This window comes from Ovis canadensis, chromosome 26 (assembly GCF_042477335.2).
Source record: "Ovis canadensis isolate MfBH-ARS-UI-01 breed Bighorn chromosome 26, ARS-UI_OviCan_v2, whole genome shotgun sequence".
Classification (NCBI taxonomy): Eukaryota; Metazoa; Chordata; class Mammalia; order Artiodactyla; family Bovidae; genus Ovis; species Ovis canadensis.
In genome coordinates, this window is record NC_091270.1 from 52,438,135 (window position 1) to 52,450,729 (window position 12,595).

At 47.1% G+C, this 12,595-nt stretch overlaps 1 protein-coding gene and 1 long non-coding RNA gene across 2 annotated transcripts in view; one reads left to right on the plus strand and one right to left on the minus strand.

The window, feature by feature from the left end:
• The first annotated feature begins 2,820 nt into the window (after positions 1-2,820).
• LOC138430742 (uncharacterized) lies at positions 2,821-12,386 on the plus strand. Its single transcript, XR_011253376.1, has 2 exons — positions 2,821-2,908; positions 12,171-12,386. It is a non-coding gene; the product is annotated as an uncharacterized lncRNA (long non-coding RNA).
• Positions 3,505-12,595, minus strand: part of KAT6A (lysine acetyltransferase 6A) — a 103,973-nt gene continuing 94,882 nt past the window's right edge. The window contains exons 15-17 of the mRNA XM_069572702.1: positions 11,705-12,337; positions 8,527-8,839; positions 3,505-6,529 (exon numbers count right to left, since the gene is read on the minus strand). Of these exons, the coding sequence (XP_069428803.1) occupies positions 3,885-6,529; positions 8,527-8,839; positions 11,705-12,337 (3,591 nt within the window). The 3' untranslated portion in view covers positions 3,505-3,884. The remainder of the gene's footprint in view (positions 6,530-8,526; positions 8,840-11,704; positions 12,338-12,595) is intronic.

Below are 12,595 nucleotides of genomic sequence, written 5' to 3' on the forward strand. Positions count from 1 at the left end.
CATGGGAACAGGGCTCCTGGAAGCCTAGGAAGGGAAGGTGCAGCAGCAAATTCTATCGTACTGGACCAAGGCGCTCAGCCACACACAGACATCAAGGGTATGGTCCTTTCCTCCCTCACCCATCTGCTGAGAATGAAAAGGCCAGATGGCAAAGAAAAGAGAGGCCCTCTTCACCTGATCACTTGGGAGCTAGCTACACATGGAATTACTCCAATTTTACACTTAATATGTAGTGGGGGTTGCTCACACTTAAAAGAAGCCTATTTGGTCACATTATCTTGGTAGAAAAATCAGAATTGTTGCCATGTTGAAATCACTTAAAGCAGGGAATTTGCAGTAGCTTTAAAGGCAGTGTATGTTTTTGAGACAATTCACTACTAACTGCGTAGTGCAGTGACGACCTGGGGTCCAAGTTATGACTACTGAAGCAAGCAAATAAGCGGGGGAAAAAACATTTTTCTGGAGATGACGTGGCCTAAAACTCCAACGGCACAAAGTTTAGAACAAATGTCTGCTATGAACATGATTCACGTCTACTTCCTAAACTCCTAACTCAGCAGCAAAGGGCATCAGATCAAGCTAGGAGGGCATGAAAACCTGCATCTGCCTCGCCTCCCTACCCCAAACAGCTGTCAGTTTCCCAAAGCCAAATCTGATTCTGGAATCTGCCTTATACCCCAAATTCTTAGATGAGAGGCAAGAACAGTAACTCAGAAAACATCAAAAAAATGACTGATGTTTACGACCCGGATTTCTGGCAAACCTTCCTAGATTACACAATCAGGTCAACTGAGATGAGAAAAAACACTGCTTTGTTCCATGTCTGGGAGCTACTTGTTACTATCTTTTTTTTTTTTTTTGGTTGGCTGAATTATAACCCCTTTAAAAGTTTTTCAAATGGGTCCCCCTCCCCACCCCAAAAAACCACCAAAGTGAAGTTCTAATATCATTTTCTCTGGAAAAGGGAAAACTATCTATATTCTTGGAAATGAAACATTTGAATCAAAACTGAAATTTAAGAGGAGTGTGAAAAGGCTAATCTTCCTGAGTTTGTGTGTAGAAAAAAGAATCAGAGAATTTGAAGCACTTGGGAGAAAAATTCCACTTGCAAGACAGACATCCAAAATGGCTCAACATAATTTATTTTTTTTTTTAATGTTAAAATGTACAGAGTTCTTTTGAAAGTACTTGCTAGAAAGGGGAAAAAAAAAAGTGATATTACATACAGGAGAGGAAGGAGACCGGCTGGCCCAGGAGCGCGTGACATGGAGAAGTACAAAGGCATCTAGGCACCCCTTCCCCAGAGCTTACAAGTCACCATGAACAAAGTACAAAGAGGTTACAAAACAGGAAAAGCAAATATAAACAGACAGGAATAGACTTAGCTTCATTTGTACATGCGGCTTTTAGAGGCATCTGGAGCTCTATTCACACACTCTAGAGATCTCTTTAAAGAGAATTTTTATCTTTCTTAAAATAGTTTTTAATATTCTACAACAAAGATAAAAAATTTTAAAGATGGAATGAAATGAAAAAGCTCTTATTTTAAAAGGCATCAAAGTCACTAACAGTGAGTTTTTTAAATTTCTTTTTTTAGAAGATTACCCAAGTTATCTTGCTAAAAATACATTTTTTTTTAAACAGAAGTGAAAAAATGACAGGTACCAATATTACTGTGTTGGATAATTTCTTTTATAATATAGAAAAGAACATTTTCTCTACAATAGTTCTAAAGTCACAAAAAGGCTTGTGGAAAAAGGGAGCTGCCCGATTGAAAATTGTTTTTTTTTTTTTTTTTTTTTTAAAAGAAACAAAACCAAACACAACCGCAAACCAACAGAAACTGAATTCACGGCCCTCGTTTCAACAGCTTCTCCTTCTGCCCTGACCCACCCTCCTCCCAAGACACCTCCCTCCCCACCCACCCCGTCCCCACCCCAACCAGGAAGCAATGACAGCGCTGAAGAGTCGGCAGAGGGCAGCACAGGGCACGTTCTACACACAGGACTGGGGGCTGGAAAGGTATATACAGAGAGACTGGTCCTACTCAGCCTTGCGCATGCTCAGAATGCTCAGACAGCGGTTAGGAGGCGGGATTCTGTCTTGTTCTACCTAACACGTTTAATTGAGAAAGTCAATTAAAGTGTATATATATATAAAAAAAACCAACAAACCTGTGCATTTGAAAAAATTTAATGCCTAATTTGTTACTTCAAAAATTTATCTATATAAAATGTACAAATAAAGGAGAGAATTTAATGCTTACAGGCATTTCTTTAAGCAGTACTTCCTCCTTTTGGATATTTGACTGCACATACCAAGTGGTATAATAGTGTCCATCTTCCAATGATGGAACATATATATGTATATATATATACACATATATATATACTTATATATATATATGTTTTTTTTTTAACCTATCCCTGGAGCAAGTGACAAGAAGAGAATGGGCAAACTGGCTGCACAAGAGAAAAGAGAATGAAGTTGGAAGTAACATAGGAGCCTGCTAAAACCCTGCTGTCCAGATCTGCCCGACTATGCTGGTGGTTGGTCGATCCCTCTTCTCCTCAGGCTCTCCCCGGGGAAGGGCCGCGCATCCCGATTCACAGGGGAAGGGACTCAGGATCTCAAAAGACGAAGGAAAACTAGAGGTATGTTATCACTGAAGTAGCTATAAGACTCACGCCACGGTCTCCCTCACAACACGCTATCTGCGTCATCTCTTCCAACACGAAGTAAACAGTGTCAAAGGTTAGTCAGGTATTTCTCAAGTCGCTGACGTGTACAGTCATCTGCCAACCCTTTAGATGAGGATGTAAGAGGCTCATCGCCAAATCACCGGGGACTGCTGTTCACTTTAATGAGTCAGGAAGGCTCGAGAATCGAGACCCTTAAGAGTCTCAAGGTATGTACTAAAATCAAGAGGCTGCGTGGAATTATGTGCGTATGGCTGATTCACCAGGTGGTTTAAAAAAACAAGAGGTTACGTTCCTCTTTTGATTGTTAACTGACCATCTATTCCTCCAAGGCTGATCAGGATTGCAAACAGCTTTCCGCTGAGATTCTGCTGTTAATTGAGACTTACAGTATTTTTGTGTCTCTGAGTGCTGAGTGGGAGTAATTTTTTAAAAATTATATTACACTTGATCTAAGAAAAACATTTCAATGAAGTCCATCTATAAAGAAACATTCTTGGGGAAAGGTTTTAAGAGGTGTGTGTGTGTGCGCGTGTGTTTATGTGTAGGGAGTGGAGGGGATTTTAGGAGGAGAAGCATTTTCCTGCCTCGCTTTATTAATAATAATAATAATAATAATATTAACAATAATAATAAGTTTAAGGAGCTTGGGTTGTTCTCCATGTCCCCGTCCGAGTCTCCCATAAGTGCCTCCTGCTGGAATGAAGTAGGGAATGAAAGGCTGGGTGTGGAGGAAAAGGGTCTGGCTAACCCTCGAGATGTATAAGTAACATTTAAAAATGACGACACTGGGAGCTGCAAACACTTGAGGGGAAACATACATTTTAAAATAAAATAAAGATAATTCACTTTTACACAAATTCTGTCCATGTGGCGTGTAAAGAAAGTAAGGCTCTTTTTAATTATGAAAAGATTTCTGTGCATGTTTCCCCTATCCCCAAATCCGTTTTTAGATGAGTTCTATTGTAAAATGTTCAAGATTGTGAAGAAAACCAAAACCCAGAACAAAATGAACCCCCCCAAAAAAAGACCAGGTTTTCTAAAAAAAAATAAACCAAAGAAAAATTCCTCTAAATCTACAGCAATATTTTAACTGGAAAAAAGGTCCATTTTTCTCTGGTTTGTCAGTATAAAAGGTTCCTTTATTTATATATATTTAGGTTCTGAACTGCAAGTCCGTCTTGCTCATCTTCTCATGTAAGGTCCGTTGAGCGACTGCTTGGGCACGCCCGCCGCGTTCATGTAGCTGTGATGGGAGGGGCCCGTGTACATCACGTTTCCGTGCGGGCTCGGCTGCATAGGCTGCTGGGGGTAGGCCTGGCCCCCCATCACCCCCATCTGCATCTGCATAGGATACTGTGCTGTCTGGTTCATGTAGGCCGGGTTACTATGGTAACTGCTGTTCATCATGGGCTGGGTCATTCGATAGCTGTTCATGGCGTTCAGGGTGTTCATATTCATGGAATTGACATTATAGGCAGGGGTGGGCATCAAGTTCACCCCCATGTTCATGCCACGCTGCACGGCCAAGGCACGCGGGCCGGCCTGCATGGCGACCGCGGGCGGGCTGCGGCCGTACAGCTGCTGCTGGTGAGCCGCCGCGGAGGGCAGGGGCGCCGACTTGGAGCGGATGGAGATGTGCCCCTTGACGGGCATCTGCCCTTGCAGCCGCTGAGTGTGGGGAATGCCAATGTTGGTGGCAGACATGTTGCACTGCAGCAGAGGGGACGTGAGGTTCATGGTGGTGGAGGCCAAGTTCGGGGGCGGCGTCATGGTGGCTTGTGCTTGAGGGGTCCCCGCTAAGGGATGCGATGGAGCCAGCTGAGCCAGTCCCGTGTTGGACAGAGAAACACTGGTTGCATAGGAAGTCACAGCAGGAGAATGGCTATAAGGCATGGCATGGGGGTCCATAATGGTGTTGGTCAGCTGCTGCAACTTGGCTAGACTGAAGGTGGCCGACGGCTGGGAGTAGCTGCCGGCCCCGAAGTCCCCGGGGATCCGCTCGTAGATGCTGATGTTCCCCGCGCTGCCGGACTCGGGGATCTCCATGATCATGGGCGCCGGAGTGAAGCTGTTGTTCATGCTGCACTGTGACAGCGGGGGCTGCTGCTGGGGCGGGGGCGGGGGCTGTGGCTGCTGGGGCGGGGGCGGGGGCGGGGGCGGCGGCTGGGCCGGTGGTGGGGGCGGGGCCGGCGGCTGAGGCTGTGGTGGGGGCTGCTGCGACGGCTGGGGTGGCGGCGGCTGCTGCGTGCTGGGAGGCCTCTCGACCGCACAGCTCTGCGGGGACTTGATGCCGCAGTTGGCGGCGGGCGGCACGCTGCTCTGCGGCATCAGGCTGCAGCCGCCGCCCATGCCAGCCATCTGCTGGGTGACCACACAGCTGTTCTGGGTGAGGCTGCTGGAGGACGACAGGCCGTAGGAGCAGCTGCTCTGGGACGAGCTATTCCCACAGATGCTGCCGCCCATGGTGGAGTCGTAGCTGCTGGGGTTCTCGTAGTTCTCCGTGGTGCTCTCGATGCTGCCCAGGTCACTGAAGCCGCTGTCCACCACCTGCTGGGAGTGGTCGGATACGGAAGGCACGTCCATCATGGGGCTGGTCTCCATGTTCTGCATAGACGGGGCGGACAGGGATCCTTGCTCCGGGCTGATCTGCGTGTAGCCCCCTTCGAGGGCGGGCACGCTGGGGCTGCTGACCGAGCGCACTGACTGACTGGGGTGGGACTGGACGGAGGACAGCGGGCTGTTGTGCTCCGAGGCGTGGCAGTCCTCCACCAGGGCCAGCGGAGGGTCCTCCTCGGCCTGCGTGTAGCTCTGCAGCGTCTGGCAGGCGGCCAGCGTCTCCTCGCAGTCCTGGTAGGCGCCCTCGTGCTCGCCGCGCTCCTCCTGCGTCAGGGACTGCACGGCCTGCACAGTCTCCAGGTCCAGCTCGCTGTGTGGGATCTCCTCCTCCTCCTTCAGCTCCAGTAGCTCCTCCTTCGAGCGCGAGTCCTCCTCGCGGTCGTCCTCAGAGCCCGGCATGTGCTCGGACACCACGGATGCCTCGTGTGAAGTCTGCTCCTCCTCAGAATCTGGCTCCATCTCCTCCTTGTCTTTCGGGTTCTCCCCGCTGCCCTGCACGTTAGGATCTAAAAAAGCCTCCCGGCCGCCTGGCTCCTCCTTGACGCCCTCCCGCGCCGGCGGCTCCCCTGGCTCCTCCTCCTTCTTGGCGGGCTCCAGGTGGCCGTCGTCCTCATCATCCGCGTCGTGGTCTTCGCTCTGGTTGGTCTCCGCAGCCGTGTCCTCCTCCTCCTCGGGCTCCCGCCTGGCCAGCTCCTGCGGCGCCTCCTCCGACGGCCGCTGCTCTGCGGGGACGCGGAGCTTTTCCTCCTCCTCACCGGCCTCGGGCTCCTTGGCTTCGGCCTCGGGGCTGCTGGCGTCGGCGGGAGAGGCTGCCCTGACGTCACTGCTGGTGGTGTCCTCCTCCTCCCCTTCCTCGACCTCCTCCGCTTCCAGGGGCAGCTCCTCCTCTTCCTTCCTTTCCTCCGTTAAAGGCAAGTCGTCTTTTGGTTCAACAGTTTCTTCGCTCTCTTCGATTTTGGATTTACGTCCCGCTTTCGGAAGGGGGACGATGGGCTCAACGACGCACTCTTGAGCAGACAGGGGTACCATCTCCCGACTCAGCTTAAAGCCCGGCTTGCGACCAGCTCTCTTCTTCCAGTGGACTGGTTTGCGGCTCTTGCCCTTGGGCCATCCCTTCTTCTTCTTCATGGGCGTGGATGTATCTGGCTCAAGTGCAGCGTCCTTCACATCACATTTTCTCAAGAGAGACACTGGCTTTAGGACAGGAGTGTCTGCACAGGAAGGATAAAAAATAAAATAAATGACAGGATCTTGTATTTGCTAGTGCCATTTTCTGAGCCCACATGTACAGCAGAAATGATTTTATTATCACCCTAAACTCCTGACTATCTTCATTTTTAAGTTAAGAATCTAAAGGAGAAACCTATTTCATGATATCCTCTGAAGTTACAGAGTGAACTGGCAGAACAAGGAAAAGAATTCTGGTCCACCCACGAGGTTCAAGTGCATCATCAAAGCCAACTGCACATCTTTGGGAAGTTACCCTAAGACTCAGCATTATCATTTAAAAAATGGAGATAAGATTTATAAGGACACAAATACTAGTAGTTCTCACAGCTACTTTAGACAAGCTATCTTTACCATGTAAGTTACATATCAGCTCACTCATCCCTCCTCCCCCCCATTTATATTATTGCTTTGGTTTTCTTAGTTTCTACAAAATCGTTACTTTGGGTAATATCATGAGCCAACTACTCCAGGCCATGTCTGAGCAATCCTACAGGAACATTTCCCAGCCAGTGTTGTGTTTGTGTAAAAAGAGCTGCAAGGCATGTAGTCCTGGACAAATACTAACCTGAAGCAAAGGGTTTACTAGAAATAAATTTGATATTAGCATCACTTTCTCACCATCACTTTTTCTAAAAACTATGAAATATCCATAGCATAATAAGTACATCCACATTTCCCATTAATTTTTAAAAATAAGACCAGCAAGGTAGGAACAGCAATTTTTTTAGGGGGTTGGTGGGTAGAACTGGTGAGACTAAAAAGGTATAGTTACAGGTAGTAACCTGAAAATAAACAAAGGAAATGGCTACATTAGAGAAAATTCTGTTCAACAGGATCTTAGAGGATACTATTTTAATCTATGATGATATAAGACAGAATTCTGCAAAAGTGCCACTATTCTTTACAAAATAAATTTTTAGTTACATATCTCAAAATATAGTTACATATCTCAAAATAAATTTTTAGTTACATATCTCAAAATATAACACAATAAAATTCTGGAAAATCATGCACAATAAAGCCAAAAACTTAAGTCATCACTACATTTAAAGTATTGATTATACAAAAATACGAGACTGAAGAAAATGCAAGTTGTCTACTAGATTTGAAACTGAGTGAACTTATTTTTAAAAGCCCAACTAGTCAGTACATAAAAGCTATAGGTTTATGCACCAAGCGTGGAAGTGATTCCTTTGAATTCGCCCAGCAAAGCAAAGCAGTTCAGTGTGACCCCAGCAAGGAGGCCACACAGCACAAGGCAGGAAATTCAGGCGACGATGTGGATCCAAGTCATATATGAGCCCCTTCTTTTCATCTTTAAAGAGGAAATGACAACCAGTCTAATCACTGGATTTTTAGCTATGCCATAAAATTTAACTTATTTTGAGGTAGCTGTTACCCTTTTAATTGGAAATTTACTACTCATTGAATAAGACATATTACAGATATGATTCAGGAACAGATTTGAAGCAAGTCCAATTTACACGAGTCTGACCTTATTCGAGAGCCACTTCTAAGCACTTAGTCATTTAACTGTATTTACGGAGTGCCTATTTTAAGCACTCAGCACACATAATTAGCAGAACAGGCCAGGTCTATAGACTGCGCACTCCAGTAAAGGGTTATTAATTATCTTCTTCACGCTCAGTCTCATCTAACCATTAACTAAAGATACACGTAATGGCCGAGAAAGGACTAGGCAAAAAGAACAATTTCCGAACAGCAAGATTACTATCTGCGGAGGCAAAAACAGGTGCTATGGGGGAACTGCGGAAAACCACTGACAAAAGGACAGAGAACTAAGGCAGAAGGCGAGTATGAGCACGCTCGACACAGCTCTTCGGAGGCTGCAAGCCATCCTGCACTCGCTCGGCGGGTCATCTGCCCTTCACCCTCTCTGCTGGACGCTTCGCAGCTACCACGGCTGTATGTTTCAAAACCGGGAAACTACAACAGGCAACCGCTCTGTGAAACATACCATCAGCATCGTCCGACTCTTCGTCATCGTCTTCATCTTTAGACTTCCTCTTAGAATCGGACCGACACCTGAGAACGTCCTGGGAGGCCAAGCGATGAAAGTACCCTCGGGAGAAGAGTTCGCTCTCATCCTCTTCTTCCTCCTCCTCATCAATCTCGAACGTTGGCTCTAATCTCGGCATCGGCCTCTCCGAGTCGGAGTCTTCAAAAGGCTCGTCTAAGACCTCCGTGGTCTCAGAAATGGTCTCTGTGACCACACTGCTATTGTGGTGTTTGCGCTTTCGGACTCTCCTTCTTCGGTGAAGAATTGGTTTCTATTTAAGAGAGAAAGAAGCATTTTATTTACGGTAATGAACATCGTCATTTCCATTAATAACGATTAATAGTTTTTAAACCCTGACAGAATTAGCACGTATCAAATGAGTATGCTGTTTGCCAAAAGACACTTTGAACATTAGTTCAAAATACCATAGTTAAGATACTATATATACATAAAGTGTCATAGATACGAAAAGGATCACTGAAAACAATTTTGTAAAAAAACAGAGTAAAGAGTGGATGTTATCATTCCCCTACTAACGGTTTGGTTACACTTAGTACCCTAGGGAGCAGCCTATTTCAATACTGAAATGACACAAAGGCTAGTTTCTTCTCTTTTCCTCAAAAGAGAAAAAAAGACATAAAACAGCGTACATCTCACAGCTCCACTGTGCGTGTCGGCAGAACCAGCAGGAAGGCCATGCGCCGCTGCTATGCACTATCCAGAGTTAAAGTGGGGCACGGGAATGTGGAATCGGTATAGATCTCCTTGGTGTTAGCGAGCATTTCAGAAATAAACAAATGTGCTGTTGGGATGTGGCACAGTAGGCATACTTCTGTACTAGAGTTGATCTAACATCTTAAATCACATAATAGAGATCACAAAATGATATCATATATTACCAAAGCTGATCTAATTCAATCCCCTCATTCTACAGAGGCCAGAAAGGTTACAGGACTTGCTTTAAGGTCACATTCAGACAGTAAAGAAATGGCTAAAAATTATTTGTGATTCCTAGTCAAGTAAATTTCTTCAAAACTTTACAAGTATCCTGTACATGTACTCACTGCCTGTTATAATATTCTCTTTTTACACAGGGAAATAGCATAATTTTATTTTGTAAAAAGGCAACATAAGCCTAGGATGGCAAAGATATATTCTTCACAGTCACGTAATGAACAGCAGCTTAATCAACTTTTCTCCACTTCAAACTTACTAGTCTTTCTAGTTGAGAACAGTTTTTCAAACGAGGTTAAACATGGCCCTGCTCTAAGGAGAAATGGCTGATCCAAGGACTGGGGCATGAAAGTATCTATGAGGCCACACAGATATGTCAAGCAACAGGAAAAAATGGTTAACTCTCTCGAACAGACTTCCAAGTAATTAACACAGATATTCTGCTCTTAGGGAGCAGAGTATAACTTCCTGCATCTTAGGCACGGGCTGCAGGCAGTCACTTCCCTCCAAAGAGTACAGTACAGAAAGGGGTCTGAAAAAGGCAGTAACTCAAGAGTGAAGAGACCTGACAAGCCTGGCACCTGGAAGCGGACATCAACGTCAACAGTGAGAAGTCACATGGACAGCAGATGCCCCTGTATTTGGTCCTGGTACAGCCTGATGGCAGATACCCTTCTATGATGTGATGAGAATGGCCCTCTACCTCTGTGGCCTTCTTCCCAAAACACTTCACCCCATTTTAATACCATAAGGGCCATTCTACAGAATATCTAGCAAGTACTCCTCAACACTGCCAAGGTCATCAAAAACGAGGAGTCTGAGAAACCATCACCAACAACCAGGGAGCCTAAAAAGACATGACAACTGAATGCAATGTATGCGGTGCGCTGGGTGGTATCCTGGGGAAACGGGGAGCTCTGAACAAAGCATGGGCTCCGCTTAACGAAGTATCTGTGCTGGGTCACTACTCAAGGGAGAAGGGCAGTAACGGGGGAGACGGGGAGTGGAGAACATAGGAACTCTTCATACTTTCTTTGCAATGAACCTGTGAATCTAAAACTGCTCCTAAAATGGAAAGCTCTTTTTTCTCTGATAAATAGCCCTATCTTTTTTTCCCCCCAAGGCTCTGCTAAGGAGAAGAATGATTTTATTGCGCTGGGTGAAAGCTGCCACCTCTCTGGTCCAGGGTGGCTCATCCAGAGAGCCGGCATGCTTCAGCTTGGCTGGTCTGCAGCAATGTTTAAAGTTCACGCCACAGTTTGGGAGATCTCTGGTATACAGTTTAACAGAATCTGTGACTACCACCTCACAGCCTTCAGTAATAACCTGGCTATCATTCAAACTTTGCAAGATGATGAAATATAGCTTAGAAAATACTTTGAAAACAAAGTTAAGTGAAACCACAGAGGGTTGAAGAGGACAGAGACCCAGGCAGGACACAGCACCGTGCAGGGCAAGGGGACAGGCATCACTCTAGAGTACTGGGGCACTGTCCCGCCCACTCTCCATGCAACTATGGAGTGTCTGCCTCTCCTTTTCTAGTAGAAACATTTCTAACCCATGCTTTTGGCCTTGTGATTGTGGAATCTCAGCTTCCCGACCAGAGTGTGAACCCATGATCCCTACAGTGGAAACTCAAAGTCTTAACCACTGAACATGAGGGAAGTCCCCAGGGGATTTTTTAATCCCTGCTGCTGCTGCTGCTGAGTCGCTTCAGTCGTGTCCGACTCTGTGCGACCCCACAGACGGCAGCCCACCAGGACCCCCGTCCCTGGGATTCTCCAGGCAAGAACACTGGAGTGGCTTGCCATTTCCTTCTCCAATGCATGAAAGTGAAAAGTGAAAGTGAAGTTGCTCAGTCCTGTTCAACTCTTCACGACCCCATGGACTGTAGCCTACCGGGCTCCTCCGCCCATGGGATTTTCCAGGCAAGAGTACTGGAATAAGAAGTCATAATGTGAAATCAAACCAGCAAGCTGAAAACAGCCTGTCAGCCCTTAAATACATGGATGACTTCCAGGTGAGCACTCATGAACCAGAGGAGCCGAGTGCACATCCCACGCGCTCACTGGGAAGATCACAGGCTAGGAGGCACTGGGCCTGCAGCTGAAAGGCTAACACTCTGTGGACTCCCGCCCTGACCTCCCAGAGCTCCGGGAAGGGGCAGGGAGGGGCGGCCCACCTTCCGCTTCAGCGTGGGCTTGGTGAGCACCGGGGGCGAGCTGGACCGGGGACTCTCGGGCTCCCCGTCCTCCTCGCTGCTCTCGCTGCAGCCCCGCAGCGCGGGGCGGTCCCCGTCAGCGTAGCGGCCTTCGCAGTAGCGCCCCTCGCTGTAGCGACGGGGCAGCCGGTCGTGGGCGTCGGGCAGCCCGCACTTCAGGGGCTCGGGGCTCTTCTTCGGCGGGCCTCGCCAGAGCTCGAGCCCCTCGCCAGGTCTCCTCTTGGGCCCGTCCGGCTTCCCGTCCTGGCTCGGCTGCTCCTGGGAGGCTGCCGCCGGCTCCTCGCTCTCCACGTACTGCTCTTGGGAAGGTTCTGACTTTTCCTCACAGTCTCCGTACTGCTCCTGGGGGGCTGGCGTCTCTTCCAAGAGCAGTTTGGGGTCCTTATCACCAAAGCGTTCCTGGGCTTTTCTGTTCTTCCTCCCCCAGCGGCCTCGCCGAGACGGCTGACTATTGGCAGGAAGACTGTCACGGGGAAGGACCTGTTTGCTCAATCGAGTGGTACTGGCTGGTGTGGTAACTTCTGGTTTCTTCTCACTTTCTACTGAAGTGTAAGAATCCTGTTCTTTGTTCTCACGAGATGCAGACTTCCCCACCTGATTTTAGAAAATAAAACCATGCTGGTTAATTTCCAGTCTTACTTGCTTACATCTCCTATTCTGGCCTTTTAAATGCTGAGATAAGAAAACAGAGCTTCAAAGATGACATTATTTAATACTTAACATAAATATTTCTTGTGTGATAGGGACTGTTTTAAAAGCTGTATGGGTAAAATCCACACCAATTATGTGAAATATTATTATTATATCCCCGTTTTACAGATGAGGTAACTGAGGCACAAAACATGTAAGTAA